Below are 18,284 nucleotides of genomic sequence, written 5' to 3' on the forward strand. Positions count from 1 at the left end.
ACTCTTTTGATTTAACACTAGCCAAGGTATTTTTTTTGTACAACATCACTAAAGCAGCACTTTTGCAATATAAGCGTTTTTCAATTTAGATTTGTATTGGATGATCTGTCTTATTACCAAATAACTAGCCTAGTGTTAAATTGTATTTCTGGTTATATGCTTTTTATTCTTGTTTATGATCCATATCTTGTGCATGGTTTGGGAGTGCCAGAAAATCTATTTGTAGGAGGGAATCTTAACTAGCACTATTGTGGTTAGTGGTGCCAAGATAGTTGAGCTTCCTCTATCATATGAAATTGTGGAACACTTTCTACTTAATTTTTCCTGTTAAATATTGTTGATAATGATAGTATTAAACCACAACAAATTACCATCGTGTTGAATTTCCAATTATTAGGAGGAATGCTTGTAGAGGATACAGAGACGTATAGATGTTCCATATGATAGTTCTATAATTGAGCACCAGATATCTTTTTTATCGATATTCTTCAAGTCTGTGTAAGCAATGTGGCAACTGTTATGATGTACGCTTCAACCTATGTACTCATAACTTTACGTGTTGTTGCTGGCTTATTACTGTATGTGCAATCTTCAATCTCTCAAGACTGTAATTACATATTTAGGAAGCCTTGAGTTTCTAATATTGAAAGGGACTTCTGTAGATAACTAGATATAGTGTTGTTGGTGGGAATTGATTTTTGAAGAATAAGTATTTCCCATTCATAGTGATGTTTTCAGATGAAGCGTAAATCGTGGTGTAGGAAATGAAGTCTACTCAATAATTTAGCAAAATGTCCGTGTAGATCTAAAGAAAATTGTTGTGTTTGAACTTTCTCCGTGATAGAAGAATTATTAGGGGTGTTCACAAAACTACTTTAAATTAAACTTTTTAAATAACTAAACTAAATTAAACTAAAGCAAACTAAACTATTTTTTAATAGTTTTAACCAAATTATTATTTTTAGTGCAGTTTATAAAACTAAAGACTAGCATTATCATTAGAAGTATGTTGGCTTTGCTAGAATATAACATATCAAAACCTTTTCTTTTTAAAGTAGACTATAACATGTATGACTGTCTTACTTTGAATGACATGTTCTTTTGTTATTGATCAGAATCTCATTGGCATATTTTTCACATTTGTATGTGAAGCATATTTTGTTCATTTCGGTCATTGACATTTCACTTATGTTTTGGTGCTCTGGTCTGAGTTTGAATCTTCTGGTTCTATTTGTCTCTAGCCTGAGTAGTTGGGGCTTACATCTCCTGGGTTGTTGAATTTGTGTTATACAATTATCCTGGTCAAGGATTTAAAATGTGCACCCACATCTCATGATGTAGACACGCTATATTTGCTGTGGTTCTGGACCACATTAGTTGCAGTCACAATTGAGTATTGACCCACATCAACTTGCAAGCAACAGCTGCACCACAACCTGGGTTTAATTTTTTTTCTGGTGTGTGATGAGTAGTTTGGTGTTGGGAAATGGACTTATTAGGTAATACTTCACGTTGGGTATTAACTGGAAGTTTGTTATTATAATGTTTGTTGATGGATTTTTGCCTAGGCTATCATACATTTTCTAGAGGATATCCATTTATATTCGGTTATTCTATTGGTAGTGTAAAATATTTTTACACTCTTATATTTATATTCGGTTATTCTATTGGTAGTGTAAAATATTTTTTGTTGCTCTTATTATTCAGTAGATATATAGTATTCTTTTCTGAATTTCTTCCAATTGTGGAATGCAGATTCAGATATGAGTCAGATAATGCTAAAGCATCAGTGTCTTTGAATCCTATAAAGGTAATCATGATACGTTTGGTATCTGATGTGATGTTAGGAGAATGCAATTTTGTATTGCCTTGACTTCAATTTGCCTATTAAAAACTGTTTCAAGAAAAAGTAGGATCTGGCTTGTCTCTAGATCAAAAGTAGGGGAATCTTGATAATTCAGAAACTGGAATTGGTGAGTACCTAAGTTGCTGGAGTTTTGTTATTGTGTTTTTGTATTATTTATTCCGTATATAGTTTTGAACCCACCCAGGCATGTAGTTTTGGTTGCAATAATTTATATATTTTGTTCCTAGAATTTATTAAGTTTTACTTTTAGGTGTAATGTGTTGATGAAGTTATACTGTGCATTCATGTTCATAAGTAACATAGGAGGGAGTCAATATTGAACAAAGATATATTGCTGAGAAGGTTTCTGATTTACTGAAGGTATTTATAACCTTTTTATCATTCAATTTTTATAATTATTACTGTTAGAGTTTTACTATATGAGAACATATGAATATAATATGTTGGACAATAGTAATGAGTTATTATATACAGTTGATTAATTGTACAAATTAAATACGCAAGATCTTGAATCAATAATTGTTCCATTAACATACTATAAACGCATTTTTCAATGATTGTTTGCAGCTGATAGAATTATATAGCACACTTAGTTACTTGTTATTAAATTTCAGAAGACAAATGTTATTGTTTAGTCCAGAATAATATGCTCTGGTAATCGATTACATGACTTGGTAATCGATTACCAGAGGTTTAAAATCAAAATTTGAAATTTTCATCTTCTGGTAATCGATTACAATTAATAAATAAATTTCGAACATATGATTTTCATTTGTCTGGTAATCGATTACATGACTTGGTAATCGATTACCAGAGGTTTAAAATCAAAATTTGAAATTTTCATCTTCTGGTAATCGATTACAAGAAATGGGTAATCGATTACCAGAGAACCTTTTAATAAATAAATTTCGAACATATGATTTTCATTTGTCTGGTAATCGATTACATGTATGGGTAATCGATTACCAGACTCTTAAAACAATAGTTTCCACTAAGTGTTATTGTTGAAGTGAACCCCTCATTGTCTCTATCTCTTTTCTCTCTCTCTCTCTCTCTCTCTCTATATATATATATATATATATATATATACAAAATTCATTTAATGCTCATAGGAGTGTCACAGGAGAAAATAGATTAAAATTGTTATAATAATTAATTTTGTCTTATTATATGCATCAGAAATGAATATTCCTGAAAATAGAAGGTGGATGGATAATAGAGTGGATTGTCATAGAAGTATCACAGAAGAATTTATTGTCGGATTTAATGAATTTGTGAATTTTGCTTTGGAACACGATGAACATGATATTGGACAAGGGAAGATTAGGTGCCCTTGTAAGAAATGTAAGTGTAGGAGATATGAAACACCTAACTTAGTAAGGGTGCATCTTTGCAAGAAAGGATTCATGGCTAACTATTATCATTGGACAAATCATGGTGAACCAATACCCCCAATTCCTCCTATGGTTGCAGATCAATCATACTATGCTAGTAATGGGCCTAGGGAAATGTTTGATAATTATCAACAATTGGTCATGGATGCTGCTGGACCAGAAATTGGCACCCACCTTGACCAACATGATGATGACAACAACAACATAATGATGGAAGATCCAAACGTAGAGGCACAAAAATTCTTTCAAATGTTAAAGGATGCACAATCTCCTTTATGGGATGGTTGTGATAAATATTTTGTTTTGTCTGCTTCTTTAAGAGCTTTAACTTTGAAAACAGACTATGGTTTATCCGAAGGATGTTTTAATGAATGGATGCAATTTATGGGGGATATAATGCCAGATGACAATCGTTTTCCTAAAAATATTTACCAAGCAAAGAAAACAGTTGCTGAATTGGGGTTAGGAAGTATGAAAATTGATTGTTGTCCAAGTGGATGTATGTTGTACTACAAGGAAAATGAGATTTTCCAAAATTTTAAAATTTGTCAAAGGCAGCGATATAAACGTTTTACAAGACGAGGTAAGGACAAAGTAGTGCCACTTAAAAGTATGTGGTACTTCCCGCTTGTTCCTAGGTTGAAACGATTGTATTCTTCAATGCAAACAGCTCATGAAATGAAATGGCATCATACTCATCAAAGAGAACCTAGTTCTTTGTCTCATCCCTCAGATGCTGAAGCTTGGAGACACTTTGATGAAACATGGCCTGATTTTGCTCAAGAGCCTCGAAATGTTCGATTAGGGTTGTGTGCTGATGGCTTTGCTCCATTTGACAAAACTGGTAGGACTTATTCTTGTTGGCCTATAATTGTTACTCCTTATAATTTGCCGCTGTGGTTGTGTATGAGAAGAGAGTTCATGTTCTTAACCATTATAATTCCTGGGCCATCCAACCCAAAGAATAAAGTTGATGTGTACTTGCGCCCCCTTATAGATGAATTAAAAATGCTATGGGATGATGGAGTTATGACTTATGATGTGTCCTTGAAGCAAAATTTTTTGATGAGAGCAGCTTTGATGTGGACGATCAATGATTTTCCAGCCTATGGGATGTTAAGTGGTTGGATGACAATGGGAAGACTTGCTTGCCCAATTTGTATGGAAAATAATAGAGGGTTTAGCCTTGCATGTAGTAAAAAGACATCATGGTTTGATTGCCATCGTCGATTCTTACCACAAGATCATCCATATAGAAGGAATAAGACTTCATTTACAAAAGGCAAAGTTGAGGTTCTAACTCCTCCATGAAGGTTGAGTGGTGAAGAAATATGGGAAAGGGTACAACATCTACCAAGTATTGAAGAATCCCAAGAACAAAATCCATCAGGCTATGGGAAAGAGCACAATTGGACAAAACGAAGTATTTTTTGGGAATTACCATATTGGAAGACAAATCTTCTTCGACATAATCTTGATGTGATGCACATTGAGAGAAACGTATTTCTCAATATTTTGTTCACAGTCATGGATACCAAAGGAAAAACAAAGGATACTATCAAATCTAGAAAGGACTTGGAAGTTCATTGTAAGCGTAGAGGTTTAGAACTACATGTCGGCAAGAATGGGAACCTTGTAAAGCCAAAGGCACAATATACATTAACCAAACAACAAAGACTAGCTGTTTGTCAATGGGTTATAAGTCTCAAGCTTCAAGATGGTTATGCTTCCAATTTGAGTAGGTGTGTTGACTTGAGGGAAGCAAAGTTATTTGGCATGAAAAGTCATGATTGTCATGTGTTTATACAACGTTTGCTTTCAGTCGCATTCAAAGTGTTGCCTAAGCCTATATGGAACACTCTTACTGAGTTTAGTCAATTCTTTAGAGAAATTACTTCGTCCTTGCTTTCAGAAGAGAAGTTGTGTGTGTTACAAGATAACATTCCAATCATAATGTGCAAACTAGAACAAATATTCCCTCCAAGTTTTTTTGACTCAATGGAACATCTACCAATTCATTTAGCATATGAAGCAATAGTTGGTGGCCCTGTTCAATATAGATGGATGTATCCATTTGAAAGGTTAGTTATTGTTAATATTAAATCTATTACAACATCCTTATTTTTTTTTTGCTTGAATTTTAAGACTTACTTTTTTCATAGGTTTATAGGATCGTTAAAAAAGAAAGTTACAAACCAAGCTTATGTGGAAGGCTCAATTTGTAAAGCATATTTACTTGAGGAGATGTCCACATTTGCATCATATTATTATCCTTCCCATATTCCATCAACGAGAACAAGAGTGTCACGAAATGATGACGGTGAACAATCTTCTTCATATCCTCCATTGTCAATTTTCAATTATCCATGTCGTCTTTTTGGGAAACGTATCAATTCTACCTTGGAAGAGAAGGAAATGGAAGTTGCACATTTGTATGTGCTTTTAAATTGTCCAGAGGTGGTTCCTTACTTAAAGTGAGTATATTTAATATAAACATTGTGTTATAAATTTAAATCAAACTTAAAAATGATTAAATTCTAATCTTGGATATGTAGTACGTACTCGCATTTGTTACGGGAATTGGACCCTGAGATAAATGAAGCCAACCTACACAAGGAAATTTCCATGGACTTTTCTACTTGGTTTAAAACACATGTACGTGAAATAATTATTTTATTTCAAACAAGGTACCTTATTTTAATAGCTTTGACTAACAAAGTATCAAATGTAGGTGCTTAACCCTGATAATGCAATTGATGATGTGCTCTTAAGGAGTTTGGCATGGGGCCCTATTAGAAAAGTCACAAAATGGCCTAATTGTGCTATCAATGGATACAAGTTTGTAACTAAATCCCAAAATGAGGGAATGAGTACAACAAACCATCATGTTTGTGTGCGAGGAGGCCAATATGAAGTAATGGAAAATGATTATTATGGACTGTTAATTGATATTTGTGAATTGGAGTACACTGGGTGGCCTAACAAGAAGTTGGTTTTAATTAAATGTGACTGGTTTGATTCCAGTTCTCAAGGGACAAAAATAGATATTTATGGCAATGTTGAAATTAAAAAATCTAGGAGATATCATACCTATGATCCTTTTATACTAGCTCAACAAGCAGAACAAGTGTATTTTACATCATTTCCTGAGGGACAACAAGGTTGGTTTGGTGTCATAAAAACCAAGGCACGAAATATAATTCAATCATTAGAAAATGATAAATTTGAAACAAATGTTGCTTACCAAGATGATGATCTACAACAAGTGCCTTTAGTTGTTTCAAATGATGATTTTCAACAAAGTCTTGTTGATAGTATGGGCATGGTAGAGGAAGTTCCAAATGACATAGAAGAAGAAGAAGAAGAAGAAGAAGAAGAAGAAGACATACAATTGACATCAAGTAATGAAGACGATTATGATGAAACTTATGAAGATATAGATTCAAATTAACTTAATCTCATGTTTCATATTGACTCTTTAATGTAATAGAAGAAGAAGAATTAACTTAATTTCATGTTTCATATTCACATCAAGTAATGTTGTAATTGTTGTTCATATGTGTGCATTAATAGACTTTGATGTCATAATCTTGTGGTTGTTGTGGATATGCATATATTACTATATAGTAGATATTATTTGTTAATCTTGAACTTATTATTGATGTCTTAATAAACTTTATTTGTTAATGTTCTACATTGTGTGTATAGATTATGAGCAATAACATGACTGATAGAGGAAGAGGGAGAGGCACTGGTAGAGGTATTAGTAGAGGTAGGGGAAGAGGGAGAGGTAGAGGTACCACCATTGTGCCACCACCTTCTACTTCTCAGCCAATACATTCTATTAGAGAACCCTCTCATTGTACTACACAACCTACACATGGTTCCACCTCCCAAACACCTACAACTCCCCAAAGTAACCAAGCTACACCTACCCCTCATGTTACTTCCACTTCCCAACCACATTTAGTTCCTCAAACTAACCAGTCTATACCTACCCCTCATGTTCCTTTAACACAATTCCCAAATATGATTGAAAGACCACAAACAAATCCCTCCATTGATGCTACTGGTAGTCCAATTGTTGGATCATCATCCTCTATCGATCCATCTTTAGAAATTGGAAGCTTTGACTCTGATGGACGTATTTGGATTCGCCCAGGTCCACAAAACACGCAAGTATGAATAATTATTTTCTTTTAGATCAATATAAACATGTTTCGTGTTATAAGTTATTTTAGTTCTTCTATTTTATTTTTATAGATTCGACCCACCAATTCACCCTACCCGTGAAATTTCAAGAATAATCAAAGGGAAGTTTGAAGGGTCATGGGAATCATATGGAGAGGTTAAAAGCACTAATGAAGGTGTGGCAAACATGTGGTTTGAAGAGTTTCAGGTATAAAGAACTACAAATATTATAATAACCATTTTATATTTTTCATTGCATTAAATTGCACATTGTTTAAATAATATTTTAAAAATTTTTGATGTAGAGAAAGTTCAAGTGGCTGCCTGATCATGATGCACAAATAAGAAAAGCATTTGACCATAAAGCATCTGAAGGGCTTTCAAATGCTATGTATAGGGTGCGACGAGGCATTGATCAAGGGAGTTGGATTCCAAAGCAAAAACTTGTAGAACTTCAACAAAAATGGAATGATGAGAATTGGAAACATAAGTCAATGACTAATGCTAATAATAGAAATTCTTCTGATGGTTCATTGCATACTGGAGGATGCATTCCTACTTCTGAGCATTTTAAGAGATTGGTAAGTAATATTTACTTATTGTTTTCAGGAGCAAAATTTAAAATTAAACTATATTACTCTTTGTTCCTTCAGAAAATATCTACAGATATGACTCCAACATGTTGGGACCTATTCCAAAAGACCCATAAGACAACAAACGGGAATACATGGGTGTATTCCAAGGCAGAAAGGATAGCGGTAAGTTATAATTTTATATATATTGAGTTATGAAGAACTTGATTGATTCTGTTAGAGAGATAATAATGATTATGTTTGCAAGACTTGACATATAATGGTTATATTAGAGACAGAACAATGGTTATGTTTCAACAATGGTTATGGTACTGTCAAAGTTGTCATGTTCTGTCCTTCACTGTCGACTTGACATATTAAGATAGGTTACAGTTAATGGTCTCAAAATTGCAAGCTATACCATTTATAGTATGTAATTTTTTTATATGATTTGAAATTTTTACTGAATTATGTGAACATAGAATCATTTCACCTTATTGGTTGTGCTCAATTTTAGTTTCATGTAATGTGAAGTGCTATCATCTCTACATCTTACTTTACTAATTGCTAAATTTAATGAGATTCATGTGTATGTGGTGTTGCATCTAGGTTTACAAGTTACTAATTTCATTGCAATTCATACTTATCTAGTGATGTGTTGCTCATAAGTTACATCTTAAACTTTTTACTAAGTATTTTTGTGTGTTCTTCTTGCATGATTCTTTGCATCATTCATGACATTCATGAGATCTTCTATTGTCAATATTAATGTTTATATACTTTTGTTTCTTACTTTTCTTTTTTTAGAATGAGTATGAAAGACGGTTATCTGAAAGAGAGTCACAACAGTTATCGGGAGATCATGCTGCCTCTAGTGTGCAATCTGAAAATAGTATTTTCTATGATGTTGTTGGTGGTGTGAACGATAAAGGAAGAATATTTGGTTTAGGTTCAGAGGCTGGGAAGTATAAACCTTCTTCTTCTACATTCTTAGAGGGTATCTCAACTCCTGAGTATCAACAAATGAAAAATCTTGTTTCAAATTTGTCTGAAGAAAACAAATCATTAAAAGAACAATTGCAAAGCCATGCAGATTTGATTCGTGCTTCACAGGAAGAGTCTCGGTTGGTTCGTGAGCAGCTGAAGCAATTTATGGAGATGTTTTCTCAATCTTCTCGTCCTCCCCAACCTCCTCCTACACATGATGCTGACACAGTACAATCTGATGATAATGAGTTAGATGATGATCATGATATAGATGTTTAGGGATGCATTATCTTTTACTATTATGTTTACTATGCTTTAAACTTATAATTTGTTATGTTTAAGTTTTACTATAGTACTTATCATACATTAGGGATACTTTGTTATATTTGGTGTTATTTGTATTTATGGTATGCTTGACTTTCTTGTATTTGTGTTTAGTTACATGTTTTTATAGAATTGAGAAATTTTTCTTAATTATTTATTTTGTTAATTTTTGTTAATTTTTTAAACAATTACACAATAAATTCAACTTCTTTGATTAATTAATAAATTATTTGTTAATCACAATTATAGGAGAAAAATATATTCTTTACAAATTTACGAAAAAATAATTTGCAATTTGTAACGGATTTTATTTATCACCGATGGATTTCATTCTGTACAACAGTTTGTGACAGATTTCGCAGTTATTCATCACAAATTTAGTCATCAAAGATGCCCAGTTTGTGAGGGATTCAACCCAGTTAGTGACGGATTTTATCCGTCGTAAATTGTGACGGATTTTGTGACGGACTCACATACCTCTCAATCCCTCTCAAATAGCGAGGGATTTAAGCCCTCTCAAATAGCGAGGGATTCTTTCATCACAATTTGTGAGGGATTTGTGACGGACTCACATACCTCTCAATCCCTCTCAAATAGCGAGGGATCTAATCCCTCTCAAATAGCGAGGGATTCTTTCATCACAATTTGTGAGGGATTTGTGACGGACTCACATACCTCTCAATCCCTCTCAAATAGCGAGGGATCTAATCCCTCTCAAATAGCGAGGGATTTAATCCCTCTCAAATAGCGAGGGATTTAATCCCTCTCAAATAGCGAGGGATTCTTTCATCACAATTTGTGATGGACTCACATACCTCTCAATCCCTCTCAAATAGCGACGGATTTAATCCCTCACAAATTGCGAGGGATTTAATCCCTCACAAATTGCGACGGATTTTTATTAATTTCTAAACATTTATTGTTACAAATTAGTGACGGAAATTATATTGTTTGTGATGCCTTAATTCCATCACTAATTGTGACGGAGAAAATAATCCGTCACTAAATATTTTGTGACGCCAAATTTTGTGACGGAATAATTTCCGTCACAAATTCCATCACTAACTTATTTGTGACGGATTTTATGAAGATTAGTGACGGATTTTGTCCCTCTCTAATTTTAATTTTTCTAGTAGTGACATAAGTGTACAACAACAACTTGGAAGCACATGTACAACAACAACTTACAACTTGGAAGCACAAGCACAACAAAAACAAAGTCAAAGAAAAGTCAAGAAAATGCTATGTAATAGAGTTTAGAAAATAAAGTGTTTTGAAAGAGTTTTTATGTTGTGTGTGCTTAGTATGCTTTGTGCATGAGCAAATCTATATCTGAGCTAAGTAGAGAGTATATGATGATGAGTGAAAAGGTTGGAAAGTTATTTTGAGACTTAAAAACGAAGTTTTAAAAACTAACTCAAAATAATCGATTATCGTTAAATATAATTGATTATTCCAGCAACAGGAAAAATGGGATGCCTTGCTGCAATAATCGATTATTTACCAAAATAATCGATTATCCAAGAAACAACTCTCTGGAATAATCGATTATCCAATAAAATAATCGATTAAATTGTTCTTGGTTGGTTTCCAGAAAACCTGAAGAACAAAATAATCGATTATTCTTTAAAATAATCGATTATCTGTGTCTGAGACTTTTATAAATAGTTTGAACTTTTTGAAACTTCACACATTGAGTTAGAACTAATAATCAATTTGTGAAAAACGTTTTTTTTGGAGTCTCTGTGACATCTTGGAGAGTTTTCTTTGTGAAATCCAAGAGTAAAAACGTTTGTGAAAAACTTTGTGAGAAGATCATCATCATCATATCTCGAAAGGGGAAGATTAAGATTTGCTTCAAGAATTCTAGGTGAATTCGTTCCTTTATTCTTTGTGAATCTTTGTAAAAATCTTGAGAAGGGTTTCTCAAGTGGTAAGGTTTCTTGTAGTGGGTTCTACAAGGGGTGCTTTCTTGGGGTCAAGAAAGTGGTTATCTTTAGTGTAGAAGTATATGCATGTGTGTGTGCTTGTAAACCTTCTTGCTTAAGATAATGGAACAAATCTTAATCAGGTGTTGATTAAGGACTGGATGTAGGTCACATGTGGAGTGGCTGAACCAGTATAAAAGACTTGTGCAATCTTCTTCTACGTTATCTTTTACTTTGTGTAATTTCTTGGTTGAACATTAAAGAAGATAAATCTTGATTAACAAGTGTATGTGAATATTGTTGGTTTAAATCTGAATTAGAACATTACATTTGAACCTCATAGTTTTGTAATCAAGAGAGCATATTGCATTCATATTTTCATAACAAGTCTTTAGAAGACTTTCATTTGAAAATTCAGTCTTAGAAAAGTTTAAAGTGGAATAAAGATCCTAAATACTCTGATAATTTTTTAAAGGGTCATAGAATCCAATTCACCCCCCTCTTGGATTGTGCCATTCTTTTCTAACAATTGGTATCTAGAGCAAGGTTCTTAAAAGTTATTCAAGATTTCAAAATTGGCCAATAACAACCTACCCTATGGTGAGGGTGTGTCCATTCATAGACCTCCTGTTTTCAATGGTGAAAACTATGTCTACTGGAAAATTAGCATGAGAATTTTCATTGAAGCTATTGATATTGCTGTATGGGATGCTATAGAAAATGGACCATATATGCCTATGAAAAAAGATGGTGATGAGTTAAAGGAAAAACATTGGAGTGAATGGAGTGATGAGGAAAAGAAAAGAGCCCAACATGATAAGAGAGCCAAAAACATCATAACATCTGCATTATCTATTGATGAATTTTTTAGAATTTCACAATGCATATCTGCTAAAGAAATGTGGGATACTTTGTAAGTCACTCATGAAGGAACAAGTGATGTAAAGAGATTTACACACTTGATAAATCACCTTGTTGACCTTGGCAGGAAATTTGAGAAAGAAGAGCTGAATTTAAAAGTGCTGCAATGCTTGGACAGATCATGGCAAGCAAAGGTGACAGCCATTGAAGAATCAAAGGATTTGACCTCCTTGACATTAGCTACTCTCTTTGGGAAGCTGAGAGAGCATGAGCAAAAGCTGCACATATTTGATGAACATGAGCAGCAAGATAAGAAAGTCAAAGGAGTGTCATTGAAAGCCTTGAAATCTGCCAAAGGAAAAGAGGTGTGTGTAGAAACAAGCTCCGATGATTCCGAGACTGAGAACTTCAATTTGCTGGTGAAGAAGTTCAGGAAATTCATAAGAAGAAAGAAGAATTCCCCCTACAAATTCAACAAAAAGACAAACAAGAAAGAGGAAGCAAGCACATCCTCCTTCAATTGCCTTGAATGTGGAAAACCGGGACACATGAAAGCTGAGTGTCCAAATCTCTTGAAGAAGCAACAAGAGGAGAAGAAATTTAAGAAAAATGGAAAAGGGAAGAGAGCCTACATTGCTTGGGAAGATAATGACTCAAGCACATCAGGTGATGAATCTGAATGTGAGGAGAACAACTTATGCTTGATGGCTGGAACTGACCAAGACACAATTGTAAGTGACTCTGACCTTGAATCAAATCCGGATTATGATCAACTCCAAGAAGCTTTTATACAAATCCATGAAGAAGCTGTCAAATTAGGAGCCTTAAATTCAAAGCTGAAAAACAAGCTGAAATGGTATGAAAATGCCTTAATTAAAGCTGAACAAGAGCTTGAGGATTTAAAGCATGAGCATGAAAATCTTCAAACTATGTTTAACTTTAATGAAGCTCATTGTGAAAACTCCACTTCCTCAAAAGATGCTTGTGAACATTGCAAAGTTTTTGAAAAAGAAAATGATGATTTGAGATCCACTCTTGCAAAGTTCACAAAAGGAAATTCAAACTTAAACATTCTTTTGGGAAAACAAAGAAACACTTTTGATAGGAGTGGACTTGGTTTTAATCAAAGCATGAGCATGCCATTTAAGTCAAAGAAAGAAGCTTTTGTGAAAAACCAAAACTTTAGAAAATTTAAGAGCAATTTCTCTAGACAAACAACTTATTTTTATTGCTGTAAAAGAGGTCATACAATTAGGAACTGCTATTCCAGAAAATATGGAGTTCCAAATGGAGAGATGATTTGGGTTGAAAAGAGTCAAAGGCTGAGAACTAACCTACAAGGACCCTTCACATGGGTACCTAAATTTTTCCTCTGAATCTTTGTTGTAGGAATGCTTGAGGGCCAAAAATCTACTTTGGTATCTTGATAGTGGCTGCTCAAGGCATATGACTGGGGATCCTTCAAAATTCTCAAGTCTAAAATTGAAGAATGAAGGGTATGTTACCTATGGTGACAACAACAAGGGTAAAATTCTTGGCCATGGCAATGTTGGTAATTCCTCCTCTCAAACATTGATTGAGAATGTATTGCTTGTTGATGGTTTGAAACATAATTTGCTGAGTATAAGTCAACTAAGTGATAAAGGTTTTAAAATTGAATTTGATAACACATGTTGCTTGATATGTGATAAAAAGAGTAAAGAAATAAGATTCATAGGAAAAAGAATTGACAATATATACATGCTTGACTTAGAACTGATGAGGTTCCACTTGGAAATCCTCAAGAATTCCCTCAATGCTCCTCGGTTCCTTGGAAGATTGACAAGGAATGGAAGCTCCAAGAAGCACCAATGTGACTCTAGCTTGCTTCTAGCTAAGTCCGGAAGAAGGAAGAATTTCCTAGCTCTACAAGGAGAAGATCCCAAGTAGGGTAGAGTTAGGGAAGGTGACTTTCGGATAGCAATTTCTATGGAAAGAAATCTCATCAATATATGATCCAAAAGTGTTACACAATCCGGCCATAAGGGAATTTATAATAGAAATTAGGTTAAGGGTTTAAGTTGGGTTCACCTAGAGTTAAGTAAAACCATGGTATGGTTAACTTAACTCTAGGCGCCAAAATTTGAATTCTAAATTCAAATTTTGGTGCCAACCGGCCACCCCCTCCATGTGCTCTCATTTGGCATGTAATTAGGAGGCCATTTGAGTTGCATTTCGGATCACACCATGTGCATGTGTTGCACATGGCCGAAATGCACACCAAATGTGCTTCTAATTACATGCTAATGTAGATTCACATGTAACCTAATTAACTCTAAATTCACATGACCTCTAAATGAAAATCCTACACTACAAGGCTGAAAATACAAGGCCCAAAAGAAATACAAGGCACTAAGGCCCAATCCTATTCTAACCCTAATCTAATGGGCTTGGGCTAAAGCCCAACAAAATAAAGTGATGGGCCTTTCTTGGGCTTGGGCCCACTCTTCATGCATCCTTCTTGCCATTGCTCTAGTAGTTGGGCCCTTAGCCCATTGGCCTCCTCCATCATCCCCTCCCTCTTGAAGAGGATTTGACCTCAAATCCAAAGTGTCCGCCTCTTGGGTAGCTAGTCCTGTAAACAAAGAAAGATCAGAAACATTGAAACTAGAACTAACACCATACTCAGAAGGGAGATCTAGAACATAGGCATTGTTATTGATTTTCCTAAGGATTTGGAAGGGTCCATCTCCTCTAGGACTAAGCTTTGACTTTCTTTTGGAAGGAAACCTATCCTTCCTAAGGTGTAGCCAAACCCAGTCACCTTCCTTGAAGATAACTTCCTTCCTACCCTTATTATTGTATTTTTGGTATTTTTCTGTTTGGGAATGAATATGATCTCTAACCCTCTCATGTAATTTCTTGACAAACTCAGCCCTAGATGTGCCTTCTTTATGAATAAAGGAAGCAACATCCGGAAGAGGTAATAAATCTAATGGAGTAAGAGGATTAAAGCCATAAACAATCTCAAATGGAGACATGTTAGTGGTCTTGTGAACCACCCTATTGTAGGCAAACTCCACATGAGGAAGATAGTCATCCCATGACTTCTTATTGCCTTTGAGGATTGCCCTCAACATAGTCCCTAGAGACCTATTTACTACCTCAGTTTGCCCATCAGTTTGGGGATGACATGTGGTAGAAAATAGTAGTTTAGTTCCAAGCCTTGCCCAAAGAGTTTTCCAAAAATAGCTTAAGAACTTAACATCTCTATCAGAGACTATAGTTTTGGGTAACCCATGTAGTCTCACAATCTCTTGAAAGAATAACTTAGCAATGTTACTTGCATCATCCACTTTGTGGCATGGAATAAAGTGTGCCATTTTGCTAAAACGGTCCACAACCACAAATATGGAATCCTTTCCTCTTTGGGTTCGAGGCAAACCAAGGATAAAATCCATGGAAATGTCTACCCAAGGAGAAGAGGATATAGGCAAGGGTGTGTATAGCCCATGAGGTTTAGTGGTAGACTTTGCTTGTAAACAAGCAATGCAACTACTACAAAACCGTTGGACATCTCTCTTCATATGAGGCCAAAAGAATTTCTCTCTCAAAAGTGAAAGAGTTTTGTCAATTCCAAAATGCCCCATGAGCCCACCCTCATGGCTCTCCCTAACCAAAAGTTTTCTAATAGATCCTTGGGGAATACAAAGTTTATGTTCTTTAAAAAGAAACCCCTCAGAAATATAGTAACCTTGGTAAGGTTTTTGAATACATAAAGAATAAAAGTTAGCAAAATCAAGGTCTTTCTCATACAATTCCTTGATGTCATCAAACCCTAGTATTTGAGAACCTAGGGTGTTCAATAAAACATGTCTTCTTGACAATGCATCAGCTACTACATTAGTAGAGCCCTTTTTGTATTTGATGACATAAGGGAACTGTTCTAAATACTCAACCCATTTTGCATGCCTCTTATTTAATTTATGTTGTCCCTTCAAATATTTAAGTGATTCATGATCACTATGTATGACAAATTCCTTGGTCACAAGATAATGTTCCCAAGTTTGAAGGGCACGAACTAAAGCATATAACTCTTTGTCATAGGTAGGGTAGTTCAAGGTAGCCCCATGAAGTTTTTCACTGAAATAAGCTATTGGGTGGCCACCTTGTAACAACACAGCTCCTATGCCAAGTCCTGAAGCATCACATTCTAGCTCAAAAGTTTTAGAAAAATCAGGCAGAGCTAGAACAGGTGCGTGAGTGAGCTTATGCTTTAGATCTTGGAAAGCTAAGTTATGTTTTTCCTTCCATTCAAAGGCCACATCCTTCTTCACCAACTCATTGAGAGGTGAAGCTAATGTAGAGAAGTTAGGAACAAATCTTCTATAAAAGCTTGCCAATCCATGGAAGCTCCTAACTTCACTTACATTAGTAGGAATAGGCCATTCTTGGATGGCTTTGATTTTCTCGGGGTCCACATGAACCCCATTTTTACTCACCACAAAACCTAAAAAGATAACATTATCTACACAAAAAGTGCACTTGTCTACATTGGCAAACAAGTGATTGTCTCTAAGAACAAGAAATACTTGTCTTAGGTGATCCACATGATCACTTAGACTTTGGCTATAGATTAGAATATCATCAAAATAAACAACTACAAACTTACCAATGCAATTCCTAAGAGCATGATTCATCAACCTCATGAATGTGCTAGGTGCATTAGTAAGCCCAAAAGGCATTACTAACCATTCATATAACCCAAACTTAGTCTTAAAAGCGGTTTTCAACTCATCACCTTCTTTGATTCTAATTTGGTGATATCCACTCTTAAGATCTACCTTGGAAAATATGGATGACCCATGCAATTCATCAAGCATGTCATCAAGCCTAGGAATTGGGTGCCTATATTTTATGGTGATGTTGTTGATGGCTCTACAGTCACAACACATCCTCCATTTTCCATCTTTTTTTGGCACCAAAATGACAGGTACAGCACAAGGACTTAGACTCTTTTGAATCCAGCCCTTCTCCAACAACTCTTGTACTTGCTTCTCTATCTCTTTGGTTTCTTGTGGATTAGTCCTATAAGCTGGTCTATTTGGAAGACTAGCCCCAGGCACAAGATCTATTTGATGCTCTATTCCCCTAAAAGGTGGAAGTCCAACTGGACCTTCTTTGGGAAATATATCATCAAATTCTTCTAAAAGATTTTTCACCTCAAGAGGTAGAGTAGTTTCCAAAGAAGATGTGGCAGTGCAAGTTAATGTTCCTCTACACATGAGGATATGATATGATGATTCAAGAAAGAGAGAAGTTTTGTGTAAAGGTTTTGATTGAAAACTCTCTTCTTGAACTATCTCTAGAGAGGGAACATTAATCTCTCTAGAATCCTCCTTTTCATCAATTTTTAGAAGTTTTTTTTTTTCAACTTTTTTTTGTTTTCCTTTTTCTTGCTCACGTTTGGCCTTCATTTGTACTTGATCTTCTATCACTTGTGAAGGTGATAAAGGATGAAGCACAAACTTTTTACCCTTATGTGTGAAAGTTATTTTATTAGTTAGGCCATCATGATGAGTTTGTTTATCAAATTGCCATGGCCTACCTAATAAAATATGACAAGCCTCCATAGGAACTACATCACATTTAACTTTATCTTGATAGTTCCCTATAGAAAACTCTACTTCCACTTGTTGGTTGACCACCATATCCCCATCATCATTAAGCCAATGAAGTTGATAAGGTTTTGGGTGGGGTGTGGTAGTCAAACCCAACTTTTCAACCATCCTAGTGCTACAACAATTGCACCAAGACCCACTATCCACTATGAGAGAACAAGCCTTGTTTGAAATGTTACATCTTGTATGAAAGATGTTCTCTCTTTGGGATTGTGTATCACTAGGTTGGTTATTGAGGATCCTTCTCATCATAAGAAGTTCCCCATTATAAGGGTAAGTAACCTCACATGACTCTTCTTCACTTGCTTCTTCTTCATCCTCACTTGAAGATGAAGAAGTAGTAGCTTCATCTTGGCTACTATAAATGTCTTGGCCCCTTAAAATCATAACTTTCTTAGTAGGGCATTGAGAAGCAATGTGGCCTCTCCCAAGACACTTAAAGCATTTTATGTCACTAGTCTTAGTGCTAGTGTGTGAAGTGTTTGTTTTCTTCTCTTTTT

At 34.9% G+C, this 18,284-nt stretch overlaps 1 protein-coding gene across 4 annotated transcripts; it reads left to right on the forward strand.

The window, feature by feature from the left end:
• Positions 1–1,903: 1,903 nt before the first annotated feature.
• LOC145950181 (uncharacterized) lies at positions 1,904–8,521 on the forward strand. Of its 4 annotated transcripts, XR_014428289.1 has the most exons (5): positions 1,904–1,973; positions 2,118–2,227; positions 6,577–6,662; positions 6,970–7,660; positions 7,758–8,521. XR_014428289.1 is itself a non-coding variant. In XM_083061242.1 (3 exons), exon 1 carries the CDS (start codon positions 3,049–3,051, stop codon positions 4,570–4,572), a length of 1,524 nt encoding a protein of 507 aa, XP_082917368.1. In that variant the 5' UTR covers positions 2,983–3,048; the 3' UTR covers positions 4,573–6,662; positions 6,970–7,660; positions 7,758–8,521. The 4 variants fall into 4 exon arrangements, 1 of the variants encoding a protein (XP_082917368.1); XR_014428290.1 differs by lacking the exon at positions 6,577–6,662; XR_014428291.1 differs by lacking the exons at positions 2,118–2,227; positions 6,577–6,662 and having other exon boundaries at positions 1,910–1,973.
• Positions 8,522–18,284: the final 9,763 nt, after the last annotated feature.

The sequence above is a fragment of the Cajanus cajan genome, chromosome 1 (genome assembly GCF_000230855.2).
Source record: "Cajanus cajan strain Asha chromosome 1, NIPB_CcT2T_4, whole genome shotgun sequence".
In the NCBI taxonomy this organism is placed as follows: Eukaryota; Viridiplantae; Streptophyta; class Magnoliopsida; order Fabales; family Fabaceae; genus Cajanus; species Cajanus cajan.

Coding starts and splice junctions, on each gene's coding strand:
- LOC145950181 (XM_083061242.1), top strand. CDS start 3,049: ATGAATATTCCTGAAAATAGAAGGTGGATGGATAATAGAGTGGATTGT.